The 18,281-nt window shown below is 41.3% G+C and overlaps 1 protein-coding gene across 2 annotated transcripts; it reads left to right on the top strand.

Moving 5' to 3' along the window:
* The first annotated feature begins 370 nt into the window (after positions 1–370).
* On the top strand, positions 371–17,519 carry PLIN2 (perilipin 2). 2 transcript variants are annotated; one of them, XM_053656291.1, is made up of 9 exons: positions 371–448; positions 1,503–1,554; positions 1,641–1,836; positions 3,299–3,381; positions 3,810–4,095; positions 6,566–6,747; positions 7,577–7,711; positions 8,359–8,649; positions 17,215–17,519. In XM_053656291.1, the coding sequence occupies exons 2-9, from the start codon at positions 1,525–1,527 to the stop codon at positions 17,353–17,355; spliced, it is 1,344 nt and encodes a 447-aa protein (XP_053512266.1). In that variant the 5' UTR covers positions 371–448; positions 1,503–1,524; the 3' UTR covers positions 17,356–17,519. The 2 variants fall into 2 exon arrangements, with proteins under 2 accessions (XP_053512266.1, XP_036988246.2); XM_037132351.2 differs by lacking the exon at positions 17,215–17,519 and having other exon boundaries at positions 8,359–9,249.
* The last annotated feature ends 762 nt before the right edge of the window (positions 17,520–18,281 follow it).

Below are 18,281 nucleotides of genomic sequence, written 5' to 3'. Positions count from 1 at the left end.
CTATAGGTCCGCCATCGGGTTAGAATTTTACAAAGCTTTACAAGTTATTTGATAAAAATAAGTATAGAATCATTGTTTCCATTTTTAAAAACAGTTCTATTCTGAGCAATTCTACGCCGCCGTTTGCAGAAACCCGAAAGCCCGCCTGGGCACCGGCTTCATTTTTGCCACAAGCTTCCCAGGATCCCAAACTCAGGCAGAGACCCCAAGTCAGGCAGAAGGAGCCTCACTCACACAACCGGTTGTCAGGGGGAAGGTGCCAAGGGCAACTTTCGGCCCCGTGACCTAGGCGTTCCGGGTCCCAGGCCACTGTCACGTGCTGTGAGGGGCGGGGCGGGCCGGAGTATATACCCAGGTCCGCGGGCCTGGCTGGTGGAGCGCAGTGGGTGTTGCTGGAGCTGGGTGTGCGGGACTCGCTGGATCTTCGCCCCTGGGCTGCCGTCGGTCGGTGAGTACGCGCCCTCTCTGTGCCCAGCGAGCTGGCCCGGTCCCCGGCGGAACTCTGGACAGGTCGGCGTAGGGTGGAGGCCGGTGGGGTGTGCCCGTCGCCGTGCCCTGCTGGGAAGGGGCGGTCCTGGGCCTGCGCCTTCGACACTTGCTTTTGGTAGTTGAGCCTTCTTTTCTGCAAGCTGCTCTAGTGCCGTTGTAGCTTCTTGGCTTGGTTGCGGGGTAACGTTTTTCATTTGTCCCGTAAGAACGTGATTTAAAAGCAGATGCGTTAGAATATCGTCTTAACGCGGAATTTTATGGGGTACGCAGTGACAGCAGAGTAATCGATGCTAGCGCCTGGCTTCCCCTTCAGCGCCGTTCTTTCTCTTTTCTGGTAGAAGTGGGACTCGGGGTGGCCAGACGGTGAACTGATTGGCCCAGTAGTACTGGCCCTCGGCCTGTGCTGGTACTTGTTAACTTCCCAGCTCTGTTGCTAGGCAGTGAGGCCATTTTGTGTTGGTGTGGGTCGCTGGGCCCACGAAAAGCCGCCCTGAACTGTTTCTCAATTCCCGGGAGCACCTCCTTCCTCCTGTGCTTAATGACTATCAAACTAGTTCCTTTGACGAAGAAGAAATAAGCCCCTCCCCGCCTCTTCCCCGCTACGTGCTCCAACTCAGCAATCCTGACTGTCCAAGATGTCTTCTGGTTGAAATCTCTCTTTAGTTTTAACATGGATTTTAACTTGGTTAGCATTTTTGTGAACAGATGTTCCCCTTCAAAAGGCATTTCTAGTATCTTGGTGAAGAAACAAGACAAAAGTATCAGCAACTCTGTTTACTCTTGGAAGTTTACACAGGAGCTCTGAAACTGCCTGAGGTGTTGTGTTAGCCTTGGGGAGAGGTCTCAGAGCTGGAGGGTGGGAAAAAGTGCAGAAGACTACACTTAATATCATCTTGAATTTTAATCTACTTGAAATTAGCATTTGCTCAGTTTGGGGAATGAATCTGGAAGTCTTATTCTAGTGGAATAAAACTCTCACTGGAAGTCTTACGAAATAAATTTCTCTTCCACAGCTTTCTTTCTCCAGGAAGAAAAATGGTATCTGCTGCAGTTGATCCACAGCCGGTATGAATTTTAAATAGCTGTTTCTTGATTCCTTTCCCTCCCCAAGTGTTTTTGAGAAGTTAATTCCCTCTCCTTTATGGTTTCAGAGTGTGGTGACTAGGGTTGCCAACCTACCCTTGGTAAGCACCACATATGACCTTGTCTCCTCGGCTTACGTCACCACGAAGGATCAATATCCTTACCTGAAGTCTGTGTGTGAGATTGCAGAGAAGGGTGTGAAGACCATCACATCGGTGGCTGTGATGAGCGCTCTGCCCATCATCCAGAAGCTAGAGCCACAAAGTGAGTTCTGATTCCCCGTCAAGATTTAATTCAAGGGACCTGTTAGGAGTGAGCCTGGAACTGGTTTGAATATGGTGAATGCCAGACTAGTGCCCTGAGCACACAGTGGCAGCGTCAGGGAATCTTCAGCCTTTCCTGAGGCACATCCTGCCTTTGTGTAGAAACTGCTGGGTGACTCTCGTTGTTATAGAAGGCCTGCTTCATAGCAATGGTAGATATTCATGATAACGTATTAAAAATCCTCCGTGGATGCTTCTATGTTGGCAGCTGAAGTCGCAAGGCGACGCAGAGTATAAACTGAAATTGACTTCTTTGGGACCACACAGTGTACATGAACTGCTTTAAAAATAAATGATAACATCTTACTGGGATACAGTTAACACACCATATAATTCACAAACTTAATGTGTACAAGTCACTTATTTTTTAAAGTATATTCAGAGCTGTGCAGGCACCACTACAATCAATTTTAAAACATTATTATCACCCTAAAAAGAAACAATACCACTTTCTGTTTGGATGATGAGAAAGTTCTGGGAATGACATGGGTGATAGTTGCACAACATATGAGTACTTCATTCCTTTTTACGGTGGAATAATATTCTGTTGTGTGGTTAGATCAAATTTTATTTATAGTTGATTGACATTTGGGGCTTTATGGTGATAAGAATTATGAGTGATAGTGTGAACATTTGTGTATAAGTTTTTGTGTGGACACATGTTCTAAGTTCTTGTGTTCACTAGAAGTGGAATTGCTGGGTCATATAATTACTGTTTCAGCTCTTGAGGAATTACTAGACTGTTTTCCAAAGTGGCTTATCATTTTACATTCCCACTAGCAGTGAGTGTATCAAGGTTTTCTATCTGAGCCCTTTTGAATGAAGGTTTAAATCAGTCCTGCAAATGGTTAAGTCATGGACTTTTCTGGAGTAAAAGGAACCTTTAGAGACCAGTTTTTCAGCTCTGCTACTTCCCAGATGAATTTAGGACTAGTGCTTGGCTTGGTCATCATTAGGGGGAAGCTTGGACTAAAATGTAGGCCTTGTTAGGGAGATCCAGGGTTATGTTGCCACATATTGAATTAAGTTTTGGTAGGGGGTTGAACTAGCATGAAAATGCTAATTTTGAGAGTTCTCAGATACCTTATTCCCTGAATGAGGGTTCAGGTTAAGCCTGGCTTCTCTTCCCATTAAGTTTAGGAGCCAATGAATGAGGAAGAACCTTCTTAGCCAGCTTCCTACCTGGCTTGTCACTCCTCCTGCCTGCTGCACGCACCCCCATCTCCTCATTTCCTTGTCAGAAGAAACATTGCCAGCAACCTGCTGAGCCTCTTCCTGTCTGAGCTAGAGAAACTAGGCAATGCACAGTGTGATAAATGAAGGTCAGCGTTTTTAAGGTATGATAATATGTATTCATCTTATACCTACACTGTTAACATTTTCCCCATTTGTGATTCTTCTAGTTGCTATTGCCAATACCTATGCCTGTATGGGACTGGACAGGATTGAGGAGAAACTGCCTATTCTGAATCAGCCAACAAATCAGGTGATCTTGGGATAAGAAGGCTGAGGCTTCCCATCTCATGTATTTTCATGTTCTGTCTCCTTAGCCTAGCTGGTTCTCATGTGGTGTTTGGTAAATGCAGAGATGGTGTATAGAACCTTTCTCACTTGGTGTCTGAGAGCACATCCAGTAAGATGAAGGAACAGACACATCTACCTGCAACATCTTGATAGATTTTATATGTTTACCTCATTTGCTACTCCCAACAACCCTTGAGTGGTGGCAGGTATGGCAGATATACCTGATGAGGCTCATCAGTTCTTGGTGACTTGCCCAAGACCTAAAGCTAGAGAGTGAAAGGGACCGATTCCTTCTTTAACTCTTCAACTGTGCTGCTTTAGTTAAGATTTTCAATATGTATTTATGCCCTTGTTTCTCTCTAGTGAAGTGATCTATTTTTCTACTTGTAGGTGGTTGCCAACGCCAAAGGTGCTGTGACTGGGGCGAAAGATGCTGTGACTACAACTGTTACTGGGGCCAAGGATTCTGTGGCCAGCACGATCACTGGGGTGATGGACAAGACCAAGGGAGCAGTGACTGGCAGTGTGGAAAAGACCAAGTCCGTGGTCAACGACAGCATTAACACAGTCATGGGGAGTCGGATGATGCAGCTGGTGAGCAGTGGGGTAGAAAATGCGCTCACCACATCAGAGCTGCTGGTAGACCAGTACCTCCCTCTCACTGAGGAAGAACTAGGTAAGTGGATTTTTGTCTTGAAATAATGTTGCGTATCTTAAGTCAGTCTTTTAAATTATATACCCCAAAATTCACCTTTTTCATACTAAATATTGCAGTTTAGCCATCATCTCAGCCATCATCTCAGTTAAGTTTGGGAACATTTCCATCACCCTAAAAGATCCTTCATGCCTGAATATCCATTATCTCCCTCAGATAACCACTTACCTTTCTGTCTTCATTGATTTCCATTTAAAAAAATATATATTGTATTATTTATGCTATTACAGTTGTCCCATTCCCCCCTTCATTCTCCTCTCCCCTGCACACCTCCTCCCACCCACAATCCCCCCCTTTAGTTCATGTCCATGTGTCATAAGTTCTTTAGCTTCTTCATTTCCTAAACTATTCTTGCCCTCCCCCTGTCTATTTTCTACCTACCATCTATGCTGCTTATTCTCTGTACCTTCTCCCCCCATCTCCTCCTCCCACTCCCCTGTTGCTAATCCTCCGTGTGATCTCCATTTCTGTAGTTTTGTTCTTGTTCTAGTTGTTTGCTTAGTTTCTGTTTTTGTTTTAGGTGTGGTTGTTATTGTGACTTGTTATTGTGAGTAATTGTGAGTTGTTATTGTGAGTAATTGTGAGTTTGCTGTCATTTTACTGTACAAGTTTTTAATTTTTTTTTCTTAGATAAGTTCCTTTAACATTTCCTATAATAAGGGCTTGGTGATGATGAACTACTTGAACTTGACCTTAGCTGAGAAGCACTTTATCTTCTCTTCTATTCTAAGTGAAAGCTTTGCTGGATAGAGCAATCTTGGATGTAGGTCTTTGGATTTCATGACTTGGAATACTTCTTTCCAGCCCCTTCTTGCCTGTAAGGTCTCTTTTGAGAAATCCGCTGACAGTCTGATGGGAACTCCTTTGTAGGTGACAAGTTTTCCACTTGTTGCTCTTCCTCTTCCCCTTCTGGTACCTCTATAATTTGGATGTTGGAACATTTAAAGATGTCCTGGAGGTTCCTAAGCCTCTCCTCATTTTTTTTTCATTCTTGTTTCTTCCTTCTTTTCTTTTTGGCTGTTTCTTTCTTCCTCTGGTCCACTCCATTGATTTGAGTCTTAGTTTGCTTCCCATCTTCCTTCATTTCACTTAGCATAGCCTTCATTTTTCTCATCTAATTTGTGGCTAAAATCAGCCAGTTCTGTGAGCATCCTGATCACCAGTGCTTTAAACTGTGCATCTGATAGGTTGGCTATCTGTTCATCACTTAGTTGTGTTTGCTGTGGAGCTTTGATCTGTTCTTCCATTTGGGCCTTTTTTTTTTTTTTTTGGGGGGGGGTCTTGACATGTCTGTTACATATGAGGGGCAGAGCCTTAGGTGTTCAGCAGGGCAGGACAACCCAGTTGCTGGGTTGTGACACTGTATGTGAACGTGGGGTCTGGGAGGGAACAATGGTGCTTGCTCTGCTCTCTGTCGGATCTCAGTCCCCTCCACTGCTTCCCCTAAGCAACCTGGGCCTTTCTGGTGCTAATTCCCATGTGGTCGAGCTTGTGTACATTCTAGGACCCAGTGGGTCTCTCCAACAAATTCTCCTGTCAGGCTGAGAGTCTCTCCCTGTGCCTCAACCCCCACAGGCATTTTCAGTTAGTGTTTTGAGGCTTTATTTACCCACACTGGGACCCTGGGTTGCGCGGTTTGTCTTGCTCCTCGATTTTACCTGGTGTGTCTGCATGTGATAGAGATGTAGGACCACACAGTCAGCCGACCAGTGCGCAGTGCCTCGCTTCACAATCGCCGCCTTGCTGGGTCTGCCCATTGCCATCCCGTGCCTGGGGTCTGCCTGCTGCCATCTTGTGTGCTTGAGGTGCCACTGCTTTTTGTACTATGACCGCTCTCTGTCAGGCTGCCCTACTCGGCCCCGCTTACCAGTCTGGGTGAATGTGTCTATTTTATGTTCTTGGTTGTCTGACTTCCATAGAGTTCAATTTTCTCTTGAAAATTGTTGTCCTTATTTTGGTCATAAGAGGAGACACAGTGTGTCTACCTACACCTCCATCTTGGTCGGAAGTCTGATTTCCTTTCTTAAAGCAATCTTAAGTTTCACATTGAATTGTACATAGTAAGTATTGAAATTTTAGGAGAAATTAGCCTAGAGAAATATTTTCTACAAATAGTCTTTAATGGAGTGCTTTAATGGAGTGCTTTGCAGAATCATTGAACATTTAGTGGCTACTATATGCCAGGTACTGTGTTGTTGCCCAAGAAGCTTGCTCTAGTGGGAGGAGATGTGTGTAGATAAACCTATAAGATGCAATTGTAAGTGCTGGGTAGTCAAGCCCAGCAGTAGACATGAGCTGTCTTGGGAAAATGAGTGTATACTTGCTAGGTGGGTTAGTAGAATCAACAAATTCAAGATCCAGATTAGAGTCCAGGCCTTGTCACTTACAGCTTTGACCTCTTATGGTTTTTCTTCCTTCTTTCTAACTTTAGAAAAAGAAGCAAAAAAAGTTGAAGGATTTGATACTGTTCAGAAGCCAAGTTATTATATTAGGCTGGGATCTCTGTCTACCAAGCTCCGTTCACGTGCCTACCAGCAGGCTCTCAGCAGGGTGAAAGAAACTAAGCAAAAAAGCCAAGAGACCATTTCTCAACTCCATTCCACTGTTAAACTGGTGAGTAGAAGTTCATTTAAAGATATCTGAAGTAAGTTCATTTATCTCAAGGGATGAAAGTGAATGTAATCACGAGATTCAGGAATTTTTAACTTTGAACAAACCAATGGGAAAATGGGTGAAGAGTATACAGACAACAACTCACAGAAAAGGAAGTATAAATAGCTGAAATATATGAAGTGCTGTTAATCTTACCCTGAGGGGTCAAATTACAGTGACCCTCTCTTCCTAACACACTGGCAAAGTGTGATGCTGTGGGCAATGATATAGAGAAAGAGGTGTACTTGTGGACTTCTGGAAGATTTTAGGGATGGTTCTAGGGAAATTATAAACACACCTGTGCCCCAGCACTTACTTTCAGAAATTTTTCCCACAGGTATGTATGTTTGTTTAGAGTTGGAAAAGACTATAAACAATGCATGCCAACTAATAGGCAATTAATTAAATTGTTACATCACAAAAGACGATTGTGTGGCTATTAAAGATTGCCAAGTTACGGAATAGTATGTACTGTACTGCCATTCTTGGAAAGAAAAATGGGCAGCTGCCACAGGGAAGAGGAAGTTTGAATTCCTTTCTCCTTTGTATTTTTTTCTTTTACGCTGGAGGTAAACTGGGGGTAAGTTTGGAGACAGTAGTTTATAAAGAAATAGAGACAGCGAAGAACTATGATTACTTAATAATAAATAACAATGATGGCAGGTATTGCTGTCCTTCAACTCCTCTGGATATTCTTGGTTTTTATGTTGTGTGATTTTCATCATAGATCTTAGAACAGGCTGACATGAATGTCTGACCAGTTCCTTTGTGTTATTTCAATGCACTCTAGATTGAATTTGCCAGGCAGAATGTGCATAGTGCCAACCAGAGAATTCAGAATGCTCAGGACAAGCTCTATCTGTCCTGGGTGGAGTGGAAGAGAAGCGTCGGCTATGATGATACCGATGAGTCCCACTGCGCTGAGGTAAGACAAATGGGATGTACTCATCCACGGCAGTTCCTGAAGAGGTTCTACCAGACTTTTATTTCAGTGTTCCCGTTTGAATAGAAAAGCAAAGTTATGTGACAGAAAAGCCAAGTGGTGCAGTAACTTTGATAACCTGCAGATATGCATATTGCCCCTAAGGTATACAGCTAAATGTGAAACGTGGGCCTTGCCCTCAGTGCAGACTAACAGTGGATACAGGCATTTTCACTGTCGTGGTGTCTTTTGACAGCATAAAACAGGGGCTCTGAGGCTGTATGGGAAAAGTACCTAACTTAGTCTTGGAGTGAGGGTGGGTGAGTCAGGTGACTTCCTGGAAGAGGTGTGTTCATCCGGGACTGAGTGGGAAAATAAACCAGGTGAAAGGGCACTAAGGGGATGAATGTTCCAGATAGAAGAAATAGCATGGCGTAGTCCTAAAAAGTGGTTTTTTAGGTTCCAGAAGCTAGTATGCATATCTCTGAAATGTGAATAAAAATATGCTGCTACACTCAGGATTGTGATGAGAATTTTAAAAAATTGAGGAATCCACATATGTGGTGAACACATAACTAGCATACTGTAATTGAACTTCATGCATGGTGTTGTTGGGTTCACTACTAATTTTAAATTTGTTTTATTTTTAGCACATTGAGTCACGTACTCTTGCTATTGCCCGAAACCTGACTCAGCAGCTGCAGACCACGTGCTCCACTCTCCTGTCCAACATCCAAGGGTTACCACAAAATATCCAAGATCAGACCAGTCACTTGGGGGTGATGGCTGGAGACATCTACTCAGTGTTCCGCAATGCCGCATCCTTTAAAGAAGTGTCTGATGGCTTCCTCACTTCTAGCAAGGGACAGCTGCAGAAAATGAAAGAGTCTTTAGATGATGTGATGGATTATCTTGTTAACAACACACCCCTCAACTGGCTGGTAGGTCCCTTTTATCCTCAGATAACAGAGTCTCAGAAAACTCAGGACCGAGGTGCACGGAAGGGCACAACCAGCCAGAAAGCCTACCAACCTGAGCGCAAAACACATTAATCTTGACCCTGTCAACCAGTGCATGGTGCAGCCAGCCAGATGACACTTTCTGTTATATTAAAATTAACCCACTAGACAACTCTGAAGTGGGGAAACAGCCAGTTAGAAAAAGTTCCCTTCATTATAGTCATTTCAACTGGATTAAGATCTTTAAAGTTTCTGGCATTAGCAGATGAGCTCTTTTGCTTACCTGGCTGATATGAAAAGAATGATAGACTGGTCGGAGCCTAGTCAGAGGTCATAGAAACTTCCGTTACGTTTATGGTCTCATTCTGTTGCCACTGTTGCTGTCTGTTTGCATTGAATAAAAACACCTTCATGTGGGCTGTTGTATGAAGTGGATCTGCTCCAGTTTGGTCTGAGCAGGCCTCATCACCAGTTTGTCACATGCTGCTTCTTACACAACTTTAGGGCTTTTTGTTTTTGTTTTATTTTGTTTTCTTACAGGAGTGCCCTCTGTGAGTTCAATAAAATTCACTACGGAATAGATCTGTTTTATGCTATATGTTCCATGTGCTTTGTGTGTTGCTTTCTTTGAGCTGCTTGGCCTGCATGACAGGGTTGTTAATAGACACATAAATTCCAGTGGCCTATTAGAGGAAATTTGGCACTATAATAGCATTGGAAGACTAATGTCAACAATGGAATATGTGATGACAGATTTTAAGCAAGTGAAAAGCTAATGTGCGTATTAGAATTTTACTGGGTGACAGTTGCCTTCATTTGCCCATTTAATGGACCCCTTGAGAATGTTTTTAAGCCAGTAGAAGGACCTCCTCATGACTGACTGCCTTGCTGAAAAGGAACCAAAGCTGAAAGTAGGCAAGTGAGTGACTGTTTGCATGAGTCTCACATACAGGCAGAGGGTATTTCTTGCCAATGGGCTGTTTAAACTGTGACCCCTGGACTGACATTGTTGAACGTCCAGTTTCAGCTGGACTGACTGTTGTCATTGACTTTCCAAAAAAATGTCATGTTAAGTAAATTTATGATTTTGCGTTGGGTCACATTCATAGCCATCCTGGGCTGCATGTGGCCCATGGGCTACAGGTTGGATACTCTTTAGAAGATCACATGAGAGTAATCAGAAGGAAAAAGACTGGACCTCTATAAGAAAGGACTCTCTTACTTTCTGCCTAGGGTGTTCAGACTTCTAGTCCCTTCGCTGTTGATCAACTACTTAGGAAATATAAATCTTATAAAAAAGCTGCAGGGTGCCAAACTGTTTCCAAGAAAGTCAGAGAATTTGTGAGCTAGAACTACATGTCCCTGCCTGTCCTTACTATAAGGTTAGCAGGGCTGCCCTTCAACAGAACCGAAGTTGAAATCAAATTTGTCTCCTCTTTCTATCCTGGTTCACCTCTTCCCATGAAAACAAGGAAGCGGTACAAAACTTTATATGCACTGGTGTGAATGAGTCTATCGAAACTGAGTTACAAAGCTAAATCTGTTTCCCCTTGAGGTAAACAGGTGAGTTGAATTGAAGGGTAGGTTTTGAGAACCTAAGGAGCTTCTGGTTTCTGGGAAGATGGGACTCTCATGATTTATGGGCTTCAGGAATAGGCCCTATCCATTCACTTGCCTGTCTGCCCCCAATGACATTTTTTAGAGCCTCTAAATTTTTTAAAACATTTATCATCAGTTATTTGTGGAATTACTTTTTTAAAGATTTTATTTATTTTTAGAGAGGGGAAGGGAGGGAGAAAGAGGAGTGAAACATCAATTTGTAGTTGCCTGTCCTGGGCCCCCTATTGGGGACCTGGCCTGCAACCCAGGCGTGTGCCCTGCCTGGGAATCAAACTGGCAACAATTGGGTTTGCAGGCCTACACTTAATTCACTGAGCTACACCAACCCGGGCCTCTAAATTTTTAGTTTCAATTGAACATGACCTTTGCCTCAAAACTCCAAGGCTGACATTTTGTGGTTTAGTCTAATTGATTGAAAAATTCATGTGCTATAGTTTCTTATCTGAACAGTCTTGCATTTTCCCATCATACGAGATAGTGCCAACTAAATTGCTTGTGAAAAGGAGACATTTCAAAGCTGTTCTTTATGAGTAAGGAATATGAAGGAGACCTCTGAGCTTCTAGAAGAATACCACTAGCCCTTGCTTTTCACCATGAACTGTGCACACTTGTGGTTTTGGCTTTGTGTCTCAAGTCTGACTGTGCCTCAGCATATTTCATTCTATTGTCGACATGTCTCAAAATTTCTGGTGTTCTTGCATCTTAACCTTTATTGTATAAACTGGCAGTTGTAGTTTAACAGACTTTTCCCCAAGGAGAACAATTCTTTTGAGGGGGAAAAAGCTAGGCCTACCACAATAACTATGGCAGATTTTAAATATTTAGCAGCATGAAGCCTGTCATGATGTGCCTGAATGTTCAAGGATGTGTTTTCCTTTGCATGTAATAATAATAAGGACTTAATGGTTTATTCTGGATGGAAAAAAGGAACATTTATATCTTAGCCTCAGTTTTCCATCTGTCATAAAATTAGCGATGCCTCAACAGATGGAAGTGAAGTGTCTGAGGATGGGCTCTCTGTTTTTGCATGAGTGACAAGGGGACAACGTCTATGGGACAATGGCATGTAATTAATTTGCTAGTTCAGGTGTGAGCATATACTCTAAGATCATGATTAGTAAAATATTTTCACTTTGTTAAGGCATTATAGGTATAGGAAAACTGAAAACATTAGAAGGGAAAAAAGTTTGGTTTGCCTGAGATACCTATTTTACAGTATCATTTAACTCATGGAGGTGGTAGTGAGGGGAGGAGGAACAAGGAGCAGGGTAGATATTTGTGTGTATATCTATCAGGTGTGAAGGGATGGAAAGGAGAGCGTCTTGCCAGCCTCATGGACTTGGACTGGGGCCTCATGGACTTGGACTGGGTCAGCTGGGCCTTGTCCTGATCCAGTTTCAGGAGTGACTCACCACTGAGGCTCTCATGGGTGTCAGTCATGTGAAATGTCCCTGCTGTATAAGCTAAAGTATTTATAGGTTGTGCCAAGTGTTTATAGCTTGTATCTTCTTTTTTAGGTTTTATTTATGTAGAGAGGGAGAGACATCGGTGTGTGAGAGTTATATCAATTGGTTGTCTCTTGCATGCCTCCAACTGGGGACCTGGCCTACAAACTCAGCTATGTGCCCTGACTGGGAATCAAACCAGTGACCTTTTGGTTCACAGGCTGACCGGCACTCAATCCACTGAGCCACACCAGCCAGGGCAATAGCTTGTATCTGAAAGGACAACACCTTCATGCTATAGGTGTCCACATTCCCAACTGTTAGCCTACAATATTTCCACAGTAACCATTTGGTAAGGAAAAGATACCGAATCATCCCACTGTTAAGTATTTTAAGTTTTGAGTCTGACCTGTAGCAGACCACTTCATATGAATGATGGAGACCCTGGAAAGGTAATAGCATCAAAGTGTTCAAAGAGAAGAATAAGTGTCTTCAGGCTTAAGGTCAGCGTAAGCCAAAGACATGTTTTATGGTGTCTTCCCTGTTCTCCTTGCTTACCTTTTGAGATTCTGATGCCACTGTCCCATGTGTTATAAGTTACTGATTTTTGTAAGAAATGGTGTCAACTAGACCCTCACTGGGATAGGTCCAGGTCATATATTTCTGGGGCTGGTCAGGGATGAAGCCTTCTTGATCACCATCTAGCTGAGGTGAGCTCAGCTGAGAAGCAAGGGGCAGGGTATTCAGGTGGAAAAGGCTGAAAAGGAAAATCACACCCTCAATTGGTGCTGAGGTGGTGAGAAGCAGGCAGCTTACTGAGTTTGTGAGATAGCTGAATAATACAATACGTCATAAGACTGTCAGTAAGATGAGTAAGTGAAATGATTAGAAGGCAATATGAAAGGCAGATGTTTGGAGGAGGTGGGACATAGTAGCTTGGGATTTTTTCATGCTTAATTTGCTTAAATGGGGCTTACAGATTAGAGGGAAATGGATTATAATATAATAAAAGGCTTTGAATCTCATAGGGGAGACTAGTTTTGATGTAGAATGGACCTTTTAGCTTATGTCTTGGTATTGTTTTTATGAAAGTTCTATTTAAGAGAGCCATATAAAAGATACTAAAACCATGTCATAATATGTGCCTTTTGAGCTAACACTGACAAAATCTATTAATAATTGGTGTACTTATGATTGGAGGTAATGTGAATATGTAGGTAGTTACATTGTCATATCTACTGCATTAAAAATGATTTGATTCAATACCTGAGTTCCTAGCAGTATAAGGAAAGAACTCTGCCCTGCTGAGAATGTAAACACCAGAAACTGTCCTCAAGAGACTTATTAAAGTCTTAGGGGGAAGCTTGTTGATGAATATGCAGGTAATATACCGGTATTATTTATTCATCATTTTTAATGGCCCTGAGTTGCTAATTTTTTAATTTCCTAACTTTATTATAAAATTAACCTGCAAAACATGACATCTCAACATAAATCTGTACAGAGCAACAAATTGAATTTTAAGTTTTATTGACCAAAGTGAAAGAAAACACTAACTTAAGTTATACTCTTCTTAAGAAAGTAGTAAAGAGTATTACTGACATTTTACAAAAGTGATGAACAGATTAAATTGTACTTCTGTGTAAGTATCAGTGATGAAAAACGGTTACTATTTCAATTGTTTTTGATTTCTCTGGAGTATATACTTAGCAGTGGAATTACTTGTGGGTTATATGGTCACTCTATGTTTATCTGAGGAACTGCCAGACTGTTTTCCAAAGTGGCTGCAGCATTTACATTCCCACCATGAGGGTATGAAGGTTCTGATTTCTTTGTATCTTCACCAACACTTGTTATTTAACTTTGTGATTCTAGCTAACCATTTAAATTATAAATGAATAAGCGTTGATGTCGAATAGTGTGAATCAAGCACTTTTTCATTGTCTACTCTATATAGGTTAGAGCAAAGGAAAACTCAGCTAAGGAGTAGCTAATGTATCTATCAGATTGACCCCCTTATATAAAAGTGGCCCAAGTAAGCTCTCAGCATGAATAAAACCACACCATCTTCCCCTGCCCTTTCTGTCTATGCCAGGAATTAACTGGGAAGACTGATAAAATGCAGATTCCTGGGTTCCACTACCTGAGAATCTGATTAGTAGGTTTAGAGGTAGTACCAGGCATCTGCGCTTTTAAAAAGCAGTACCTCCCTCGCCACCCTACCCCCCACCCCTAATCATCCTAGTGATTCTACTGCAGGTGATCCCCTACCCATACTTAGAGAAGCAAAGGAAAGAGGAAACAAATGATATTAACTTGAAACAAAAATAAGGATAGGTTACCTGTAGTCCCTTCTCTCCAAACAAGACCCTCAGTGTAGGCTCCATAAATGTCTTATTTTAAGAACTACTAGTGATGTATCTGCTTAAAGGAATCAAGTACAAAGGAATTAGCACTGACTAGTTGAATGTCGTACAATGGGTACTAAGAATTACTTCAATTTTGTTGTGATACGTGACAAACTGTTCCATAGGCTCAGAGTTCTAACGACTTCCACTGTTTCTTAGTTTAGGACAAAACATTGGTACAAGAGGGTCTTCCTACTATAGGGCATGGGGTGTGCCCCACTCAAGCCGTATCAGATTGTTCAGGTAAAGGATAAAGAGAGTAAAGCAGAACCAAGATGCTACAGACCCTGTAACTTGCAAGCACATAATCAAGCTGAATACACAACCTATTTGGGATGGGAAGAGATTTCTGTTAAACTCTCAGTAGGGTTGGTCTTACGTATTTGGTGTGAGAACTAATCATTACCTCTTGCATTATCCTTTTATGGCCCTCCATGTAGGAATTACGTTTATGTAAACAAACTATAATTTTACATTTTCTTTTCACTTAATTATTTCCTCAATAATTATTCTCTACTTCAGAATAAATCAATTGTCCTGATTCTGTGTCATGTTTACCAGCATTGTATGCACACTTACCTTTCCTAGTGAATTAAATTCCCACAGGTGATGTTTTTATTTCTGTAGCAGCCTCCTATCCAGGACCCCAGGCCACCACTAGCATTCCTTTATGCAAATTAGAAAATGGTGCCTTCTCCTCAACATGTGTAGTGCCACCTTCTGGAAAGTTGTGACAAATATGCGAATCAATGAAGTCTGTGACAGAAAAGGTGCATACTGTGGTTGTTTGGTGAGCAACCTGCAAATGTACACCGGGTCCAGGGGACCCTAGCGTGGCCACTGGGTTTTCTCGAAAAGACTATACTGCTGCTTTCTCATCCTTTTCAGGGAAGGACTATGGTTAACTCTCGAGTGTCAAAGTAAGCATCAGATCCTGAGTTTGACCTCCATCACTGACAGGCATTCACTGCTCGTAGAGACGTCCATACTCCTTTGATAATGTTCAGGACAATGAAGAAGAGATTTATTTTATAAATCTGTGAAATGAATTCTGCCACATTTCTAAAAGCCTCGTGAAGGTTGTCAGGGATAACCACCACATTTTAAACTCATGGAAACTTGATAGACTGTGGCTACCTTCTGGCTTCCCGGTCCTCCCCCAATTCCTTCACAGCCCTGAATGAATCAGGGTTGTGATTCTCCTAAATTACCTCCTAGAGCTACTTTTTGGGGTGGTGGTGGTGATGGAAACTTTTCTCCTAAAATTTGGAGTGTGAAATTTCCAACCTTTGCAAAGGACTCTATTTTAGGCCTATAGGTGACTTCCAAGGTTTTTCTGTGTGGTGCTATTTGAAGGACTAATGAGAAAAGCGACTGTTTGTTGAGCACCTTTTATAAGCTAGGTTCATACTACCTTTAGTCTTCACCTGCAACCCAATCAATTTAGTATTTTCCTCACTTGACAGGTGAGGAAAGAAGTAGAGAAGAGATTCATGGCAGGATGGGGATTTAGCACAGTGCCTTATCGATGTCAAAATGTGTGTGTTTTATCTGTTCTAGTATTCTAGGCCTTTGCTAGAAGAAAGCTGTAGCTTGTTTGCTTGTTTGGGGCCTAGAAAATCCCTCCGCCTATATCTTCTTGTGTTGTAGCTTCCTGTTTCATTTTTACATTTATTAAAAACAAATAAAGTGATATTGGATGTTAAAGTATATACTAACTAGAAATAGTTCAGGATAGAAAGCTAAGCCCAGTATGCTTTTAACCTAAAAAAAATGAAATTTCAATTGTTGATTTGTCTGGCTGATGCTCTTAGTCCATTTGTATAAATATTGCTGGTTTTTGTGGATGTCAGGTTGTATGTTATCTTTACAAAGTGAATATTTATGAGTGGTTTTAGAATGCAGTTTGATCTCCCTAAACTAAAAGCCTCAGGAACAAATGGTAGAAGTCTGTGCCTCAAACCAGGAAGTTCTCTGAGCACCTGGTTCTGGGGGAAAAGTGCTATGAAGGCCACAAACAGTTGGGTGAGGGGCCCAATGACTAGAGGAAGATTTTTATTGTTTGTTATTTTAAACAATATTTAAGAAATTGGAGTGAAATATGCATAGTATCAAATTTACTATTTGAGCCATTTTTAAGCGTGCAATTCAGTGACATTAAATACATTCACAATGTTGCACAACCATCACCACTGTCCGCTCCCAGAACTTTATCCTCATCCCAACCAATACACTCTATACCTCTCAAACAATAACTTCTCATTTTCCCCTCCCCTTCTGTTTTTTGATGGATTTTTGTTTTAGTTTCTTTTGTCTCTATTAAGTGATCAAGTAATTTTTTTCCTTAGCTATCAAGGCTCCACCCTTTAGTAATTTATTATATCTTACTAATTTTCTGCTTCTAATCTGCTTTTGGCTAAGAAACATTACTTAGCTTGTCAAAATTGTATGTAAAGTAAGAATTAATAGAACTTCTTATCCCTAAAAGCCTTTCCAATGAAGAGAAGAGCTATGACTTTGATGGCTATTTCAACTAGTAAAAGACCTTTTGCTTCCTAGACCCTTCCTAGACACAGTTCCTAGACACTTCCCAAAGGGTTTACATTATTGAAGTCAGGCTTATGAAAAAGTGAAACATCGTTGTTGTTTTTTTTAATAACTATTCTAGGGAAGAGAGGAAGGAGGGAGGGAAGAAAAAAAGTAGGAAAAGGTTGAATTCATTCTAATCAGAAGTTCTGTTATTTCATTCGCTCAACCCAATAGTTACTATGCATTGTTGTTTTTAAGAGAATAATAGATCAATAGAAAAATAACCAGAAATGCCTTATATCTTGTATTTTAAAAAAGCTTTCATTTAATAGTCCACTACTAGTCAGACTGGTACCTTTAAAGAGAAGTTTCCTTAGTGCTTTTATGGGATGAGTGAATTTGGGGAATAAGGGCATAAAACACCTTGTCAGAAGGCACAGTAAGGTTCACCCCCATGCAGCAAGTAATGTCTCCATGAGCTCACCTGAAACTTCCAGCTTACTTTATTAGTGTTTGTTTTAATATCTGAGATTCTTCTTTTACAGGTATTTGACTTCACTGTCATAGACTTGACATCTGAGACTGATGAAATTCCAGATATTATAGCTTTGGAAGAAGAGGATGAATCAGATCATTCACATGCTAATAACTCTGAGTCCACTCATGGTGAAATGTTGAAAAACTAACAAGGAAACACTTCTTTGGCTGAATACAAAATTTGTCACATTAAACTTCATATTTACTCATCTATTATTCCTGTGGCTTCGGAGATTGGTCTATATTTAACATAATATTTCAAAGTTTAATCACTGAAATGCCTATAATAAAAATTGGTCTATATAATCTTGAATCATTGTGCATGTGTTCGTACTAATAGAGGGAACATGTGTGTGTTGTTTTGCCTCCCAGGATTCATTTCTGTTTCTGCTGGTAACAGAACCTGCATGCCTTCTTTGGGGAAGGATGTCTCAGTGGGTATGCTGGTCAAGGTTCTTTGGCTTTCCTCTAGCCCACGGGTGGCAGTGTGACTAAAAAGAGATCAACTGGGAGGAAGCATATCACCATGGGTGAAGGCTTTGACTCTGGGGTCTAATCTTGGCTCTGCCACTTACTAGCTGTGTGACCATAAAGAAATTACTTATCTGTGTACCTCAATTTCCTCATCTATAATAGTAGGTTTATCATGAAGAATCAATGAGTTAACACTTGTAAAAACCTTAGGGCAATAACCAACACAGAGCAGCATTACTGGAATATTAGTTAAGTAAATTAATGGTCAACCCAGTAGTGGTAAGCATTCCTAGTGTCCAGATTATAATTTTGAAATACTTTTTCCCACTAAAAGAAATTAGGTATTCATGGAGAAATCACTGATTTTAGGTTTGAGGAAATGTACAAAATGAGCTTTGAACTTCTGGCTATTCCTGATAGCAAGGAAGCTAATTTGAAGAGGTTCCCATTGACCAAAGATGGGCAATTTTGAACTTCAATAAAGGTAATAGTCTCAATAGATTAAACTCCATCAAATGTGAGCCCCATCAGATATTCAAATATATCATTACATACATAAGAATCTAATTGGTCACCTTAAAAAAATGATAGTAAATTAATT

The sequence above is a fragment of the Artibeus jamaicensis genome, unplaced genomic scaffold (genome assembly GCF_021234435.1).
Source record: "Artibeus jamaicensis isolate MK-2021 breed Jamaican fruit bat unplaced genomic scaffold, CSHL_Jam_final scaffold_1964, whole genome shotgun sequence".
Classification (NCBI taxonomy): Eukaryota; Metazoa; Chordata; class Mammalia; order Chiroptera; family Phyllostomidae; genus Artibeus; species Artibeus jamaicensis.
The sequence above is the reverse complement of the archived record's forward strand: the minus strand, read 5'-3'. Positions and strand labels throughout refer to the sequence as shown.

Coding starts and splice junctions, on each gene's coding strand:
- PLIN2 (XM_053656291.1), top strand. CDS start 1,525: ATGGTATCTGCTGCAGTTGATCCACAGCCG. Junction 1,837..3,298: donor CCAGAAGCTAGAGCCACAAA/GTGAGTTCTGAT, acceptor TGATTCTTCTAG/TTGCTATTGCCAATACCTAT. Junction 3,382..3,809: donor TGAATCAGCCAACAAATCAG/GTGATCTTGGGA, acceptor TTCTACTTGTAG/GTGGTTGCCAACGCCAAAGG.